Source organism: Podarcis liolepis, assembly GCF_965112155.1.
Source record: "Podarcis liolepis genome assembly, chromosome: 10".
Classification (NCBI taxonomy): domain Eukaryota; kingdom Metazoa; phylum Chordata; class Lepidosauria; order Squamata; family Lacertidae; genus Podarcis; species Podarcis liolepis.
The window spans coordinates 67,505,904-67,525,283 of NC_139562.1; the positions used below are offsets into that span (position 1 = coordinate 67,505,904).

Here is a 19,380-nt window from a genome sequence, read left to right on the forward strand (position 1 = left end):
ATTAAGAAGCAAGGGAATTCCATCACCACATTTGCACTGAAGTAGAATTTCAAAGCAGCAACATGCAATAAGATTTCAAAATCAATGGAAATCACATTTAGCAATTCCTTTTTACTAGTACATGGACTATTATTCAATATACAAGCAATTTAGCAACTGACAGTTTATTTGACCATGTGAAATAGATGGTCCAGCTATGTCATGGTTAAGTAGGCATTTGAACCTAGGTTTTATAAAACTACATTGAAATAACTTAGGCAGCAGCAGGCAGAAACCATAATCAAAGTGGCTGTGGAACATTGCCATTATTATGGTTCATAATCTGAAATAACAGAACACCCAGTGTTTACACTTAAGGAAATGTCAGGAAACAGAGAAGCTCAGAAATGTCAAATGAAAACCATTGATACTGAAATTCCATAGCACTGCATTTTCAGCTGGTTTGCAAATAAGACTCTTGTGGGTTTTCATAGAGAGAGAAAAAGTGCACTTACCTGGATCATCCAAAGGCATGTCAACAATCACTTGATCACTGTGTTTTCCATAGAGACCATTAGCACAAATGGCAACTATTTGAAGAACATAACTTGTATTAGGCTGCAGATTATTCAGAATGGCCCCCTGGAAGGAAAGAAGCCAATTAACTGCATTATGCACATTCAACACACCTGCTTCTTTTCTTGCCCCAGGCTTCTGCATGTTAACTACATTCCCAACTCTTAATAACCCCTATAATAAGGAATACTCTTCAGGTGCAGCATTCTCTTTCAAGTAATACACATGCATGTTATGGTCAGAACTGATATCCATCTGATAAAACTGACAATGGGCAAAGCTGTTGCCCAAAGTTACACAGAATAAAACAAATTCACACAGCTTAGCCTCAAAATCTTGGGTGCCCTGCTCGGCAGAGTTCATAGCTTCTCTGAGTTATTCAAGCCCCTTCGCCACGGCAAGGCAGTGATCCATGAAGGGGTATGGAAGTGAGAGCTGGACCATAAAGAAGGCTGATCGCCAAAGAATGGATGCTTTTGAATTATGGTGCTGGAGGAGACTCTTGAGAGTCCCATGGACTGCAAGAAGATCAAACCTCTCCATTCTGAAGGAAATCAGCCCCGAGTGCTCACTGGAAGGACAGATCCTGAAGCTGAGACTCATGAGAAGAGAAGACTCCCTGGAAAAGACCCTGATGTTGGGAAAGATGGAGGGCACAAGGAGAAGGGGACGACAGAGGATGAGATGGTTTGGATAGTGTTATTGAAGCTACCAGCATGAGTTTGACTAAACTGTGGAAGGCAGTGGAAAACAGAAGTGCCTGGCGTGCTCTGGTCCATGGGGTCACAAAGAGTCGGACACGACTAAACGACAACAACGGCCTCAAAATCAGACTCAGTGGTGATGGATGCTTGTTTCTTTTGATGTGCCTGCCCCACTCATGTAGAAAGTAGGGAGAGGATTGGTCTTCCTTTAACAGTAAAAGGCATGTGTAAGGGAGACGAGTCAAATCCTAAATCATGCAAACCTTACTCCCCGCCCTGCCTTCCACACTTGTTGTTCTGGCTGATTTTCTCAATTCATTAGTTTGCTTCTAGTCTCAGAGCTGAGACAAAGTTGCCTGGAGCAGAGCAAACATGGAGAGGTTAGAGGGACAAGGAGAGTTCAGTGCCCCACTACCAGCTGTTCTTTTCATAGTTAAAGCATCATCTAATTTTATATGTGAATAGGGCAGACATGTGAATGATGGCTCTGTCATTGGCCCAAAGCTTACCCTCTGTGAGAAGTGCATTGTACTAGTTATATAAATATCACCATGGGTAATTAAAGTTATCATTGAGAGAGGGCAACCAGCATGTTGAGTTCTCATTAGTGCTAGCAAAACAGTCCCTCGCAATAAGGATTTGTAAGTGAATCACTATCTTTGTTTTTGTACCAAATAAATAAATAAAAGTGGTCAGTTACCAAGTCCTGATACCCATCTGTTAGAAATTCATGCTTTGTCTGGTCTTCTCCTTCCAACTCCTGATAAAAAACAGCAAATCTCTCGATCATTGTGTCATATACAACTCGTGGCCTCTCCCAGGTAACCAGAAGGCTGGTGTAGTTCTTTGGATCAGCTTGAACATTTTCTGGCTCTAAGCTGCAAACTTAGAAGAAAACGACACAAACAAACCCATGTTATTACGTGTTAAAGAAAGTCATGATACATATACAACATAAATAAAAAGAAACCCACAACATGTTCCTCAGCTATAGGGTGAGCCCAGCATCCTCCTGGCTTCACAGCTGAAAGAACAGGCTATAGGCCTCTAAATCAGATGCTGTCTCAGGAGTGGTTGTAGCAGTAAATTCTGAAGAGCAGGTATACGTCACTACAACCCCATAGCCACACTCTCATAGCCTTGCCCCTGCAAAGACAATGCAACAAAAATGCATTTTGACGAATGCAGACTACGGCTTCAATATCATGGCAGCTTTTTTTCTCATTCACTTCTCCTGTTTTGCTGACATTGAATTTGATGAACAGGTGGTTTTTTGGGGGGGGGCAGAGATTGCTTCTGTTTCAATGACTAGCTAGAACCTTATCTTCCCCAGAGGAAATCTAAGGAAGAAAGTGGCCCCATATCTCTAAAAATCAGAATAGATGTCAAGTCTGTCTTCACCTTAAAAGCCAACTCAAGAGAGTCACTAAATTATCATAGAGTCATATTATTAGAGAGTCATATTATCAAGCAGCCACGTCGTGGAGATTATGGATCCATCTGTATAGAGGCTGGTATGCATGTTGAAACTGTTGGTATCTAATTGATTACATTGCAGAGTGTATTGCTTTCATCACTTCAAAGCAGAAAGACAGGTCTGTGGAGGTATTAGTGCACTGCCATTTGGAACAACTTCTGTGTGGCTGGATTTAAAGTGGCTAAAATGCAGCCACACAGATATAGGCACTGGCCTTAAGGCTGACAGTAATTAAATCCATCACCTAATAAGCCACTAGAATGGTCAGTTTTCCTTAAAATGATTTCAATTAATGTAAGATATATATATATGTGTGTGTGTTTGTGTGTGTGTGTGTGTGTATAAAAAAAATCATCTAAGAATTTGGCTCTTGAACACAAGAGGGCACTCAAGGCTCAATATTCATTTCCAGTATTAAACCTGTATGATACAAAAAGGACCCCTGGATGGTTAAGTCCAGTCAAAGGTGACTATGGGGTTGCAGCGCTCATCTCGCTTTCAGGCTGAGGAAGCGACCGTTTGTCCACAGACAGCTTTCTGGGTCATGTGGCCAGCATGACTAAACTACTTCTGGCACAATGGAACACCATGACGGAAACCAGAGTGCACGGAAACTCCGTTGACCTTCCCGCCGCAGCGGTACCTATTTATCTACTTGCACTGGTGTGCTTTTGAACTGCTAGGTTGGCAGAAACTGGGACAAAGCAAAGGGAGCTCACCACTGTTATGCTGATTCGGGCTGACCAATTGAATTGCCGATATCTCAGTTGTGGCCCCCCAACACAAAGCCAGCCCTCCCCCCCAAAAATAAATCCTGTCTATGCCCATGGCACCAAACTCTAATATTTAATTATCATCTCTCTCTTTCCCATAGAAATGAATTATGGGGAGATTTTTAATTATGGATCAACACATAAAAGAAGAGTTTGGATTTGATATCCTGCTTTATCACTACCTGAAGGAGTCTCAAAGCGGCTAACATTCTCCTTTCCCTTCCTCCCCCACAACAAACACTCTGTGAGGTGAGTGGGGCTGAGAGACTTCAAAAGAAGTGTGACTGGCCCAAGGTCACCCAGCAGCTGCATGTGGAGGAGCGGAGATGTGAACCCGGTTCCCCAGGTTACGAGTCCACCGCTCTTAACCACTACACCACACTGGCTCTCACATAGTTGGCAAATCTCAAAATTCAGGATTGACCATGAATGCAATTTTAGGCATGTGTTCTCAGATGTAAATCTCACAAGAGCACAACAGAGATTATTCCCTAACAAGTGTGTTTAGGATTGCATATTGGATTTTGAGCCCTATACTATCAACCCAAAGTGTTCAGTCTGCACATGGAGCTCCATGCAAGCTTCTTGGGGATACAGAGAGAAGTCTGCACATATGCACGACCAATGAAGAGTGCTGTATGTTGCTATATTTATATTCATAAGATTTATAAGCCAATTAAAGAGCTACTTAAGCAGTGCAAAATAAAAATTGCAGATAAAATGAAGCTAAAAACAAACAAAACAAACAAGGAACAAACAAACAAAGAGCCAGTGTGGTGTAGTGGTTAAGAGCGGTAGACTCGTAATCTGGTGAACAGGGTTCGCGTCTCCGCTCCTCCACATGCAGCTGCTGGGTGACCTTGGGCCAGTCACACTTCTCTGAAGTCTCTCAGCCCCACTCACCTCACAGAGTGTTTGTTGTGGGGGAGGAAGGGAAAGGAGAATGTTAGCCGCTTTGAGACTCCTTAAAAGGGAGTGAAAGGCGGGATATCAAATCCAAACTCCTCCTCTTCTTCTTCTTCTTCTTCTTCTTCTTCTTCTTCTTCTTCTTCAGACTGAGGGTGACTCATGCTTCCTATACCTATGGTTCTTTGAAATGTCTGAAGCAATTCAGAGATGCTCTGCTGAAGACAGATGCACAAGCACCAAAACTGCATGAATCTTGCCATACATGGAGGTGCAAGGATTTCTCTTTATAAAGAAGGCTGGGAATGAAAAGTATGACACACATATAGCCTGAAGTTGCTGTTTGACATGTAAAAAATGGCTTGTATGGAGCTCTGTTTCCACTCCATGTAAACACTGGAACTCCTGCATGCAGAAGGGGTGCCAATAAAATGAAACTCATTTTCGTTTGGACCCATGAACCTGATGTATGTGAGTGCTTGGCCCCATAAGACTCTATGCAAGGAGGTTACTGTGAAAAGGCAAGTTGTGATGAGATGTAACTTTGTATGTACTTAAGACTTAAACCAGATGGATATGCCTCCTCAGTTCCTCAAGATTCTTATGCATCTCAGTCATCTTCCTATTTTCTAGCTTAATGCATGCCACCTGGCCAAGGAGAATAATCCAAACAGCTGCTGGAGATAAAAGGCAACGAACAAAATAGGGGATAACAGCAACCCCCAATGGGTGTTCAGCCATGGGACAAAACTAAGGAGGGAAGTGAAACAGCTGCAGCCCCTGTTCTAGCAGTTAGAACAAGGTCAAAAAAGAAAAGAAAAAAAGCATAGTATCAGGACCTACAGCACAAAAGGAACAGACACAACTGGTGTTCTGGTGCAAAATAAATAATAATTAAAATTTAAGTATTCATTTAACAAAGAAAAGCAGTGTTTTTCAATGCCTACTAATTCTATATGGAGCTATAATATGTAGAACTCAAAGAACTTAACACATTTTTATTTTATGTACAACCTCATCCTTATCCTAGCTACTTATAACCACTACTGCTCACTTTATTCTTGGTAATTTATCTCATTGAAAACACCAGCTTATTGTTGAACTGATTAAACTATTAAAGAGAAGAGATGCCCCTCAATATTTTGTGACTTTTGGGCTGACTCATTTAGCTAGGTTTCGGAAATGGGAAAGGGAATCACAAGGGCTCAACAGCGATGATTTATAAGCTGGTTTTTTACCCTGCCATTCTGAGGCTTATGCCTCACTCGACAGGCTACATAAATTAAAACCACAACCACAATAAAACATTTTTTTAAAAAAATACAGTTAGGAAAAAATATAGGCATGACAGATAAGAAACAAGACTTCGCTTATACCAAAACCTGCAAAAGCCTGCAGGTTTATTACTGATCAATGGAAAATAACAGAATTGGAAATTACACATGCCATTCAATGCACATTAGCGATGAACAGTAAAATCTTCTTTGATTTAACAGGAAAGGTGCTTTTCTGAGGGCAAAGAACACAACTGGCAACTTGTACAGTTTTTATTACACGCTGTCGTCTCTGAAGCTATATGACCATTTCATTGTTGTACTGTACTGAATTTTTAAAGTAAGGCTTTAAAAAAAAAAAGTAAAAAAATCCCAATTGTTGCTTGATACCAAATCCAACTGGGGGGAATATGCGCGTACTGAAAAAAATGCATAAAAATTGTCACTGTGCATACAGGCCCTGCCCCCCACAGCCAATATAGCTGCCAGGACCGCATGTATACCGTCCCACTCTGAAAGCAAACAATCACAAAGAACAGCTGTTCAGGTGGGTCTGGATTTAATTTAAAGTAAACACAACTCTTTTCCTCCTGCCAAACAGCTAATTGGCATGATGGCCGATTTCCTGACTGTTTGTGCATGTGTGGATTTGAATCAGAGCCCATATATTTCTTATAGAAGCAATTTGTTGTGGTTAAGATGATGGTCATATCTGTCAAGTAAGCGAGTTAGCGAGTTAGCAAGACATACCTGCTTCATGAATTACTTCCTCTCCAGTATATGAGGAAAACACCTGGCCAGAAAATTTATGCTGTTGCTCTCTAAAATTGTTTTGCAGGTAGTCCATCAGCATCACGTAACCAGACTGTTGCATGGTAAGGACATCACAAAATACTGACAGCTGCAAAAATGCAATAAATGCAGTCACACAGGGAGTTTTCTTTAGAAACAGCTCTGCATAAACTATACTAACAAACGGCACTTTTAGGGTGATGGAAAAATCAGTATTTGCATTGTACACATTGTTGTGATTGGGTCATAACTCTCATGCAACATATATTGAAAAGGCAGCATTTACATTCTCATAGTTCTTTCCCCCTCCTTCATGTTTTAGTTTAGCATATAATGAGGTTTGTGTACTAATTCTTTGTGTTCGGATAAATTAAATTTTGCTTTGTGGTTGTTCATAAAGTGGGACATGTGTGTATACATACTTCAGCACTCAATGCTACCACTACGGTGAAAATGTTGTGTATATATTTTGTTGTGCAATTAAAATAATTATTTCTTTGATATGTATTATGTAAATTACCTGGTTTTCTGAAATGTTAACAGTGTCTTTGAATATAATCCATTCAACTGTCTCTGAACAGGGCGGAGTCGACAAAGATCCATTATACGTGTAATATTTGTCTGTTGCATTTGGCAATAGGTTCAACAAGATGAAAGGCTCCAATTCAGTTTTCTTCCCTGCAGAATATAATTTGCAAGTAAACAGTGATGATATGCATAAATCCAGGATGCATAAAATAAAATCAGAGCCCAAACAATATTTTTTAAACAGTAACAAAGGAATCATCCCACTGTGAGGTTAGTTACTGTGAGGGTTGCGGGGAAACAAAAACTAAACATTATTTATATACAAACACAATTCAGTAAATTATTTGGGGGGTGGGGGGGGAGGGTTGCACTAATATTTTGACTGGGTAGAAAGGTGCCTCACACACCTGCTGCCCTGATTCTTGCCTGTTTTGAAAACTGAAAGGTTGATTAGAGTCCTTTCACTTTGAGTTCTCTTTGTTTAACCTTTCTTGCATTGCTGGCTGCCTACTTTGTATTCATAGCCAAGCATGACAGTAATTATACATGTGTGAAAAATGCCCTTTAGATACTGTTCCCAGTCCCTGGGTTCTGCTGTCAATTCTTATATTTTACACAGTGGCCAGCAGCCCATCTAGGAGAAGGAAGACTCTGAACCTAAAGCTCTCTGCTGCCCTGCAGGATATCTTTGGGAGAAGAAAAAGCTAAGGAGTATACACTACACAAATCGAAAGTGGAGTCCCTAAGACGTTTGAATGACGCCTTGTGTGCCTCCTTCCGGCCACTCCTGCAGCCCAGCTGGTGCCAGATGCATTGCTCTGTATTTCTTTGGGCCACATTACCAAGGCCGAGTGGGGAGGGGGTCTTGTTGAATGAGCAGCCCAGGACCTCCATACAAATTGTCCAGGTTTGTGCCCTAGGTTTGTGTCACTTTGGTGCTGTTAACATAGCAGTTTGACTTCACCCACGGAGGCGCACGGCATTGTCTCTCGAGACATTGACGGATGTCAACAACAATGACCAGCAACCCAAATAATTTACTAACGTCAGTTCTAAGGCCTGTAGTGGAAATGTCACAACTTTGTTCAGCTGGTTTTGTAGCTGGAATGTTCTTCTGAACATTAAACCCAAATCTGTGCTGCCTGCAGTATTTAGTTTTAAATTCAGAGGCTTCGAATAATAGCTACCTTCCTTCTTCCATCATAGCTGTCTTTCTGATATCTTAAGATTGCTTTCATAAGCTCCATACTTTAAATATTTTCATAAGAACTTGCAGTTGTGACAGCTTCATCAAATTAAATCTATGTCAAGTGAGTATAAAGTTATGCACAATAACTTTCACCCCTATGGCAATAAAAAAAAAACAGCTGATGGCAGAGACCAAGGAAAAAAGATGGGAGAGCAGTCTCATCTCTTCCCAGGAAATGCTAGGAAGCACTGCTGCAAGAAAAGTATGCAGCAGTAGCTGCAGAGAGTCTTTCTTTCTTAGGATATTAGCTAGGGCAGGACTATGGCTTAAAAGCAGGCTTCCTCAAACTCTGCCCCCCAGATGTTTTGAGGCTACAATTCCCATCATCCCTGACCACTGAGCCTGCTAGCTCGGGATCATGGGAGTTGTAGGCCAAAAACATCTGGAGAGCCGAGTTTGAGGAAGCCTGGCTTAAAGGGTATTTTCCTCAGCTAGGCTGCCTTTATTGGTAGTTCGAACTGGAGGCTACTGGATACACAAAGAGAATTCATTTGTGGGACCCTGCACAGTGGAGTCATGGGGAAGGGGTGCCCAATACTGGAATCAAATAAGGCCACAACTTTCATTGATTATAGATGTGAGGAGGTTTTGGCATAGACTTTGGGTGTGTATCCGAAAACCAACCAGCCTCTCTGCTGGCTGATGGACAGTAGGGATTGACCATTGCCAGGCATCACCATATGGCATGCACAACATCCGAGCGACTCTCTCTGATCACTGGCAGGAGGTGCCAAGGTTCCTTTAAAGGGGATACCCCATTATAGTGGGGCAGCAGCGGGGGCACCCCCTGCCTGCCTGGACTAAGGATTCAACCCAGTGCCTTATTTGCCCAAAAGATTGCTATGAGGTAGGCCCAATTAGTCTTCAAGGAAAACTTGTCCCTGGCCCTGAACATGGGGACCGATTATCTCCATAGCTTATTTATCACGAGGCCACTTATTCTGCCACTAGAACAAAGGGTGGATGGGTGGGAATCCAGTGGAGATCGAGGTGCTTCTTTCTCAGTGTGCCTGGTTCATATAGGTAGGGAGCAGACCAGAGGGATGAAGTCTTCACTCAGGTCCGCTCTGAGGTTGCACCCCTCTGCTTGCATCCGATTGGCTCCTGGAGCCTCCTGAACATTTACCTGGCAGGGAACAGCCTCTCCCATCGAACTGAAGCTAGATGGAAGGAGCAGGCAGCTGCCCCCTTTATCACAGCTTTGCTTGGTGGCAACTGCTGCCCTGCTGCAATTCCACAGGGAATGGGAATTAAAGAGAATTCCTTCTTTAAGAACAAGAAATCTGACTACACCCCTTCCCAACGATTCATGTTGCCAAAGACATTATTTTAATATTCTTATTATTATAATCTTCTTGAATGAATCTCTTTGTAAAATGTATTAATATTTTGTTATTGGCTGCTTGGATCTTTCCCAAACACGGGAATCACAGGAACTTTCCTGAAGTAAGATTTCAATAGTACCTTCTTTGTTCTTATATAATGGCACTGAACTCTGTCAGCAGAGCTGAGCAAAAATGCTTCCACTAAGTTGCAGTGCTTTGTCATCATGTTAGACACTTCCATACATGTATCAAACTAAAATGTGTGTTCTGATAGATAATGTTCACGTCACAAAAGATTGATAGAAATCCTCTCCAGAGTTTGTCCAGTTTGCCACCATCGCAAGACTGACAAAATGACTCGTATTTATTAAAAGAAGTTTACAGCTCAGAAAAACAGTATCCGGTTTCACTTTCTGGACTGTGAAACTGAATGTATCAATGGCACAAAGAAATCAGTCTTACACAGCTCTGAGCCACTTTTGTTTTCAGTCCATAAAAGGAGGGCAAAGTGCTTCAATCTTTGTTTTCTGAACTGAACAAGAGCACACAATAGTTATATTTTGATTGATTTGGTTAATATGCAGACTGCTTAAAATATAGAAGACTAAGTGTTTCACAAAATAAGAAAACATAATGCCACAAAGCCAAAATACAAATAGAACAAAATGCATACTGATAGAATCATAGAGTTATCACAATAAAAATCCCGAATTAAAATACAGAGCAGTGCAGTCTTAACACCTAATGGTCAGGAAATGCCAAAACAAAAACAAAAAAGGAATGACAACATGTCACTGTTGATGCTTCTTGGGTGTCCCAAAGGCATTGGAGCCAATGCAGGAAAGGCTCACTCCATGTTGGAACTAGAAGGCAATCCATCAGCCATGGCACTCCTCCTCTTTAGATGCTGACTATAGGGATACACTGTAGTAAAGGTAAAGGGACCCCTGACAATTAGGTCCAGTAGTGGCCGACTCTGGGGTTGCGGCGCTCATCTTGCTTTATTGGCCAAGGGAGCTGGCGTACAGCTTCCGGGTCATGACTAAACTGCTTCTGGCGAACCAGAGCAGCACATGGAAATGCCGTTTACCTTCCTGCTGGAGTGGTACCTATTTATCTACTTGCACTTTGACATGCTTTCAAACTGCTAGGTTGGCAGGAGCAGGGATTGAGCAACGGGAGCTCACCCCGTTGCGGGGATTCGAACCGCCAACCTTCTGATCAGCAAGTCCTAGGCTTTGTGGTTTAACCCACAGTGCCACCCACATCCCATTACACTGTAGTAGAACAGTCCAATTAATGGCTGCCTTATCATTAATTTAAACACAGTACACATAGCACCCAGCTATTAAAAGATTTGGATCTCATAAGTATGTGGGCATCTCCATTTACTTCAAGTTCAGAAGCACATCTGGAAATGCAATAGAATGCATGTGCAGACAAATTCACTTCCTCAGCTGAAGTGAATGAGACTGTTCATTTCAGTTGGTGGTAGCAGAGAGGCTCTGCACCTATGCCTGGTAAATCAGCTCCCAATGCCCCTTCCTGGCCCTTACAGGTCTATTTATGAAAGGCTATAAGAATCAGTATGCATATTGATTCAGTTTCAAATGTGGTATATCTAGACTTCATAAATTCACATCACTTCTAGGGCAACCCAGAAGTGTACCCACTTAACATTAATTCAATGGACCTTACTCCTGAGTAGACATGTGTAGGATTGCACTGTCAGTGTATTCAAATGAATAATTGTGCATATGTTACACCACTAACTCACCAAAGCGACTAACACTGGCCACTCCATCGATAATTGAATTGTAATCCGTATTATCTTCCAGACCAACCTGTTGAAGAAATATTGCATGATTTATTCTTAAGTCAAGTCTACACCTTTATTAATTGTTATATCTTGAATTATAAAGTAGTATATTTATATTAGTATTGATGCATATGTGCGCACACACACACAAAACCGAATGCTAAAATATTTCAGTGGATAAGGCTTGCTTTTCCTCATGGAAAATTAATTAGCAATAAGACATGCACAAAATACAATGCTTACCTTTAAGATGGAAATGATTACATTTCTGAGTTAAGATGAACAATATGCAAAATGATGATTACCTCAAATAAAATAGATAAAGCTCTTAATTTCCCATTTCCTTCAATTGCCTTATCTAAATCCACAAACTGATTTGAATCATAACAGTATATTTGCATCTGTAAAAAGAATAATAACAACAATTTAGGTGTTTTCTCCCTCTCAAACATCAATAATATCAGATATGTGTATTAACTTCAGATAAAAGCTTTTGAGACTCAGCCCTGTTCAAAGATAAGCTAAACACTGCTTGGAAACCTATCTTATACCTAATAAAATATTATCAAACTCTGCAAAACAGGATGGGAAGTCAATGGGATCTGTCTCAGCCAACAGAAGAGGCAATCAGAAATAGATGTGATGTGGCAAATAAACATGAGCTGACTCAAGGCCTCAGGTGAACTAGATTGTACCAGTACACAGGGGCAGAGGAAGGGGGCTGCGGTAGGTGCGGGCCACCCCAGGTGTCACCACTGGGGTGTGTGTGACAAAATGCCAGGCAACACTCACTACGGGGCCTGCAGCGTGCCCGAGCCATGTGTCTCTCCTGGGAGAGACACAGTGGCTTGGGTGTACGCAGGCTCTGTGCTGCCCAAACAGTCCGCCTGCTGCCTCCCCCCCCCCCAGCTGTAGGGTGGCTGAATGGGAGGAGGCAGGCAGACTCCGAAGGCCCTGTGGTGTGCCCCATCCCAATGGGCAGCTCGCCCTGCCCCTGGGCACGCCACCCCAGGTGACCGAGCGGCTTCCTCCGCCGCTGCCAGTATACACATTAAACTCAAATACAAAATGCATGCAAGTTAAAATGGAAAAATACTCATAAAGCATTCTTAATTATGAAAACAGCAAATGTATGTCTGTGTGGCTGAGTTTGCCTACAGTGGTCCACAAATCAATTTGCCAGTTGCATTGCTTTCCAAAGGTCTCCCATCTTCTTTCCCAGCTAAGGAGAAGACAGCTGGGGTCATTGCCACAATTGTGTTGGGATCTGGAGGTGCTTCAAGTGGAGCATAATTTCAAATGCACTATTAGGAGATGGGGAATGCTGATGGCAAAAACAGATTTGTGGACCTTGTGTCCCTTCATTAAACACTGAAACAGCAGTGAATGGGAAAGGATCACATGCCTGCTTCCATATTTATTGCACAGAAACCTGGCAATTTAAATGTGGGTATTTTACATTCCAGTCGGGGGGAAACTGAAGTACATGTAAAGTTTTAATTGACCCCTAAATAATTTAAAGGCCATCTGAAACATTTCTGGTAGAAACTGTCTGGTTTCTGCCTTTGCCATATCAACTATGCAGCCAGCAAACCTGTCACTGTTCAAGAAAGGATTTAGGCTTATACTCTATGGCATAACATTAAAAGAGCTGCCAATTACAAATACTTTGGGGGAGAAATGGAATACCATAGGAAAGAAAAAACAGGGCAAGGAAAGATAGTCATGAAGACTAGCTTCAGAAATACACTACTGCTAGGGGATCAAAGTTATAGGTGATTAACTTTTCTTGTTCCTCATTAAGTGAAGAGACGAAGGTTTTTCCTGTCCTCAAGGGAGGACTGTCCATTCGAGGGAGGAAGCAATTTATGTAAACCTCTGTGGAAGCAAAATGCTTCCTCCTTGACTGAAACGAAAGCTAGCGTGTATTATCCTTACACCAATGTATTGGCTACATTGAGTATACGACGTATTTTAGAAGACCAAGACAGGCTTTGAGGAGATTCCTGCTCCACTTCCAAAACATCTACAAGAGGGATAAATTCCACAGTGTTGCAGGACGTCCGGCAACTACAGAGTCACCTTGCTGGTGCATCTCTATCTCTGTTGGCAGAGCAGTACTGGCACACTACTTCCTAAGGCCCCCCAGCCAGCTTTATGGTGGGGCTAGGGTGGGCCCTTATAACCGATATTGTGAATTCTGAAAGCATAAACCACCATGTGAAATGATCTTTCAGTATGGCAAAGGAGAAAGCAAGTAACAGATGACAATTTTATGGAACTCCCATCCTGTTCAGGTCAGACAGGCTCCCTCTGTACTGAACTTCAAGTGCCTACTGAATACTTTTTTAAAAAAATTCCAGCAGGCATTTAAATAGAAGTCTGGTTTTTTTTTGTAGTATTAGCTGATTTTTACCTTTTCTATATTGTATTTCCTGTACACAACTTGTAAACAATTGTAGTTAAGCGGTATATAAGTTGTTTAGATAAATACATACATGTGCACAAAGAACTTCAATGATCACTGCTGCATGTTTAATAGCCAGCCCTATATGTGGCTATTGCACTTTTTAATGCCTTCTGTACACATGAAAGTGCCACAAATATCCTGGTATTTCTAATAGCTTACTGCGTTCATTACCTCAAGAGGATACTTTTGTCCATCTATGCTATGTTCAGATCCATCATGAGATATATTGCATTTTCCCCAGTGAAACATTATTTTGCTTGCTTTAAATACAGCTTCTAAGCCTCCTCCAATTACATAGTAATCATTTGCCAGATTAATTTCCACTAAAAAGAGAAAAGGAGTTGTTATTATGCATATTAAAGAGGAAAACGCAACAACTTTTCAATTCAAACATATCAGTGTTAGAATAATAATAATGATGATGATGATGATGATGATAATACCCCAACATTTTGAAGTTCTCATTATAACCAGCCTGCATCAACTTGGTGCACTTCAGATGTTTGGGACTGCAAGTTTCATCAGCATGTGCTGTCTGGGGCTGTTGGGACTTGTAGTTCAACACACCTGGAGGACACCAGGTTGGTGAAGCCTGGTATAAACAGGGCCAGCCCAACCATGAAGCAAGGTGAGGTGACTGCTTCAGGCAGCAGGATCCACAGGACGACAGATCCTGATTCAGATCTTTATTCCATCCTTGTTTCTAATGTAGATGCATACTCACACTTTTTTCCCTGGCAGGGAGCGGGTGGTTCCAATTTGTGCTTTGCCTTAGGTGCTAAAATGTCTTGGGCCAGCCCTGGGTATAAATGAAAGCTCAGTGCTGTGAGTTGGTTCCTAAGTTAATGCTCCTTAAGTCCCATTGACTTCAGCAGGAACTAAGGAAACAATCCAACCTCCCACTGCACCAGGCTGGACTGAGCATTATTGTCCTTCCCCTGATCTAGACTCTGCCTGAGAATTCCTGATGATGTCATTCCATCATCATGGAACGTTCTCTTGCAATCCACAGGATGCCTGGTGGTGGCAGATAAAAGAGAGCCCTGAAACAGAACATTGCAGGGCAGGGAGGGTTTGAGCTGGCTTGTGATCTGTTGGATCCTGAGCCAGCCTCACTACCATCATGTGACAACTTCAGGCCAATTCCAAGTGCAATAGCTGCACCAGCTCCAAGCCAGTGAAGCTATTTCCTGCTTCCCAACTTTCTGCCCCAGTAGACGTGTGGTGGGAACATTGTGGTAGTCCCTGCTGCTCTCAGTTCCTGCCAGACAGTAGCCAAGAATTGGATTGCGCTTAAAGTCATTTTCAATATATTCCATGGATGCAATGAGAGCTAAGTTCAACTAACTTAGGCTGCAAACCCCACTTTACCTGGGAGTAAGCTCCATTGAATTCAATATGATTTAATTATAAGTCGACATTGTTAGGACCACCTTGCTTGCCTTGATCGAACCTAATAAATGTTGATTCTATTGTGGACTGTGAATATTCTAGCATCTCCAGGAGGCAGAATGAGAAAATTCATTGCTGTAATTACAGAATTCTAGTGCTAACAGCTTGATGATGGACCAAGAGTCTTAAGATGAAGCTGAAGGTAGAGCAATAATTTTCCTTTCATCCTTTCCATCACCAAAGAAATGCCTGTGTGATCATGCACCACATACAGACTTTCCCTGTGCACTGAAACAGGAATGCTGGTATCTACATGAGTGCAATCCTTTGCTTTACTGGTTCTGGTTCTTTTACTGGTTCTTTCTAACTATTTTGAGCTCTCAAATGGAAAACTAAAGGAGATCTCAAGAATATTTCACCCACCAGCAAATATAAATATGAGCAACAGCACAAATTTATTGTTTCTTTCAAAAGTTGTTTGGAAATCCCTCTAAGAGGAAAAACAATCCAAATGCCACTGTTTCATAGTTATATAGTATCACATAGTATTCTTGTAGGATGGAAGAGAAAACAATTTAGCATTGTAAAATGCGGACAGATCACCAACATACTATCGTACCTTGGAAGTCGAACAGAATCCGTTCTGGAAGTCCGTTCGACTTCCAAAACGTTTGGAAACTAAAATGCGGCTTCTGATTGGCTGCAGGAAGCTCCTGCTGCCATTCGGAACCTGCAGAACCTGCAATGGATGTTCGGGTTCCAAAAGAACGTTTGAAAACCATTTGAAAACACTCACTTCCAGGTTTCGATTGTTAGGGAGCCGATTTGTTCGGGAACCAAGGCATTTGAGATCCAAGGTATGACTATACATTCAAAGTGCATCCAAAGCACATGACTTCCCCCAAAGAATATGAGGAACTCACAGAGCTAGACTTTCTAGTCAACCTTAACAAATTGCAGGAAGCTTTGGGGAAAGTCATGTGCTTTAAATGTGTGGTGGATGTGCCTTAAATACATTGAGTCAATCTATCCAAAGTTTAACTATTAAAAGCAGTATTAACATAAATGTAAGGAATTCTGTGTCTGGGATCAAGAGATATTTTTTGGTGCACCCAATAGCTGAAGCATGCCCAGGAGGACTTTCGATTTTTGTCCTTTGATCAACAGAACCCCAATGGCATTCTACAAATTGTTTTGGAAATACCTTTCAGTTTCCAATGTGATGTGTTATCAGGTAATGCAGCATGGAAATTGCTGCCTGAGAAACAGTTCAAAGCCCCCTTTATATAGCATGCAGGGAAATTTATTTATATCCAAGACTGTGCAAGATATCACAACTCTCCTGGAAAATCTAGAGGAATGATACACTGCACATTCAGACAAACAGCAAACTGCAGTAGACAGCCTCCTCCAGATCTCGATTCAGGTGGTTCACTAGCGCTTTTCCATAGTAAACCTATGTGTAAACCTTTGTAGCTGGCAGCAGCTGCTCAATTAGTAATGGCTTCTCTTTGAAATTCCAGTCCTACACATAAGTGAGGGGTTCTTATAAAATGATTGCTCAAACATAATAGCCTTTATAAATTGCTCTTTGAAAACACTAGCTGTGTAGTTGTGAAAACATTAGCATAGCAGCATGTCAAGTGTAGGTATTAACAGTCAATAATTATTATGTGGAAAATACTTAAATCTTTATTTTCAGTAAGCACGCATTAATGGATTACAGTAATTATGCTATTTCTAGGGCTATTTTTGTCAATGCATATAATTTCCCTTTGAGTCCTCTTGACTTGATGCTTGAATCTTACTGCCAGCTGTCTTCCTCGTAATTGCAAAAACCCAAACTTGAAGATGATTAAAAGAAAGAAAACGAAACAAGAGGTTTTAAAATACTTAAGTGCAAAAGGTTAAATCAAAACATTAAATAAATCAAAAAAAGGAGATGTGAAATTTGTACCTGTTTTGCCTGTATTGTAGATTAAAGTTTCTTCTGCTGATTCTTTTTCCCAGCCTTGGAATTTCAGCTCCTTAAGATTCACATTTACTCGAGTTAGATCCTCATCAATATTAATAGGCGATTGCTTGGCACCATTGCAAGCTGGATGTTTCTTCCCCCAGTTTGTTTGATTTAATGCTCCTAAACATCAAAACAATACAGGTAAGCAATCTAAATAAACTTGTATGAAAGCACTGGGTTTTATATGAAAGCAACAACATATCACTGTTTACAATACATTGTGCATCAATGCCCATTCAGGAAAACCTAGTTACATTATAGACCAATTTTATCCCCTATTCAGTGCATAAGAGCCTTACAAGGCTCAATCATCTCAAAGCATCTGTGGTAGAATAGCACATATGAATGCTCTACCGCATCAAAAACGTGCTTCATGTGTGAAGCTAACACGAAGAGCTTCTAGCCTAGAATGCTTGAACTCCTTGTTTCTGCCTTTAATTCTGCAGGTTGACTTGTGGTTCAAGACAGGCATGCAAATGAACATCTGGAATGGTAACAGCTAATTAGGAGTTCTGTGGGATTTCTTTCAGATTTACTTGCTGAGAGTACAGGGCTTCGGCCCCAGGTTTCCAATAGGAATATTTTAATTTTGAAACACCTCCGAACACCATCATCATAATTATCATCATTCTGCCATTCATCCGAGGATTGCAGGGAGTTTTACAATATAAAAACACAAAAATGACAAGAGTTTTGTGAATGTTGCATATGGTGTTACACCGTGTGTCTTTTTCAAATGTCTTAAATGGCAAAAAATGAAAAGGGGGGGGAGGAATGTTTGTTGTGGGGTAACATGGCTTAACATGGCTTTCTGCAGTCACTGCATCCATGGTAATAGCATTGATGCAGGGATAAGAGCTGTTATTTGGCTAAATGTATCAGTCCGAATGTTTATAATAGCTTCAAGAAAATATCCACAACTCCTGCAAATAACTGCTCACACATCTCCATGTGAAAATGGTAATCTGTCAGCAACCAATTTAAGGAAACACATTCCTTCTCTTTTGTGAAATGAAATTTGCACTTTATGGAAGGGAATGGTCAATCTCACATGGGTTGATTGCCTAAAATTTACACTGCTCATTAGAACCAATTATCTCTATATTGCTGAAAAAGACTCTGATGTTGCAGATATTAGCTTTGTAATAAGGCAGGAGCCTTTCTGTACTGTTACCGATATCTGGTTTGAATGATTCATACAAGTGCCCCCAGCTGTCCTTCTGGTCCAGGCACGGCCAAACTTCACCCTCCAGATGTTTGGAGACTACAATTTCTATCATCCCTGACAACTGGTCCTGTTAGCTAGGGATGATGGGAATTGTAGTCCCAAAACATCTGGAGGGCCAAGTTAGGCCATGCCTGTTCTAGTCAGTACCTTTCCTATTGTAGCTGGTTATCATTCACCCTCCAACAAGCCACAGCTTTTCCTTGCCAGACACAATATTTCTCCTTTCCAGTTAAATCCAAGAAAGCTGTCTCAGTTCTAAACAAGTGCCTGTCATCTGCATGAGGCTGAACAAATGTGATGGCCTAGGACTCGGGCTCAGACTCGGAACCAGAGGAGTCTGCACCAGATCCTTTGCCTCAGGCATCATCTGAACTAAGTCTGGGGCCTGATCCTGAAGAGTCCTAGTTTGCACAGGTTCCCCTGCAACAAGCAGCAGCTGGGCCAAGTCAGGGGCCTGAGCCTGCCCTGGCTCCAGATGTGGGGATTACCTCGTTGTCTTCTGGGCAATCACTTACAGCTGCTCCACTACCAGTTGGGTTAGGAGAGGCTGAGGCGGCCTCTGGGTCTAGTAACCCACCGACGTCTCCTGAGATGCAGAGACTAAGGTCTGAGAGAAGGAGAGACCTGAGTACTCGCAGGAGGAGTGCTTGCCTTCGGGTGAAACAGGGAGGTGAGTCGCCGGGGGATCAGGACCAGCTGTTACTCCGACAAAGATAAAAGGCTGTCGGATCCCGCCCCAGGTTGCGGAAGCAACATTGCTATATGCCAGACCCTGCCTGAGATCCTGTCCCTGTCCTTGCCTGGTTTCCTACCTCATGCCCTGCCTTCACCCTGTTGGACTGACTCCTAGTGGAACCTATGGATTCTGGAC

The 19,380-nt window shown here is 41.8% G+C and overlaps 1 protein-coding gene across 6 annotated transcripts in view; it reads right to left on the reverse strand.

The window, feature by feature from the left end:
- PTPRZ1 (protein tyrosine phosphatase receptor type Z1) overlaps positions 1–19,380 on the reverse strand; it is a 109,578-nt gene that overhangs the window by 44,158 nt on the left and 46,040 nt on the right. For all 6 annotated transcript variants that reach the window (XM_083463194.1, XM_083463193.1, XM_083463192.1 and 3 more), the window contains exons 3-10: positions 17,222–17,401; positions 14,044–14,195; positions 11,708–11,803; positions 11,361–11,427; positions 7,002–7,159; positions 6,440–6,590; positions 1,960–2,144; positions 495–621 (exon numbers count right to left, since the gene is read on the reverse strand). In XM_083463194.1, coding sequence (XP_083319320.1) covers positions 495–621; positions 1,960–2,144; positions 6,440–6,590; positions 7,002–7,159; positions 11,361–11,427; positions 11,708–11,803; positions 14,044–14,195; positions 17,222–17,401 — 1,116 coding nt within the window. The remainder of the gene's footprint in view (positions 1–494; positions 622–1,959; positions 2,145–6,439; positions 6,591–7,001; positions 7,160–11,360; positions 11,428–11,707; positions 11,804–14,043; positions 14,196–17,221; positions 17,402–19,380) is intronic.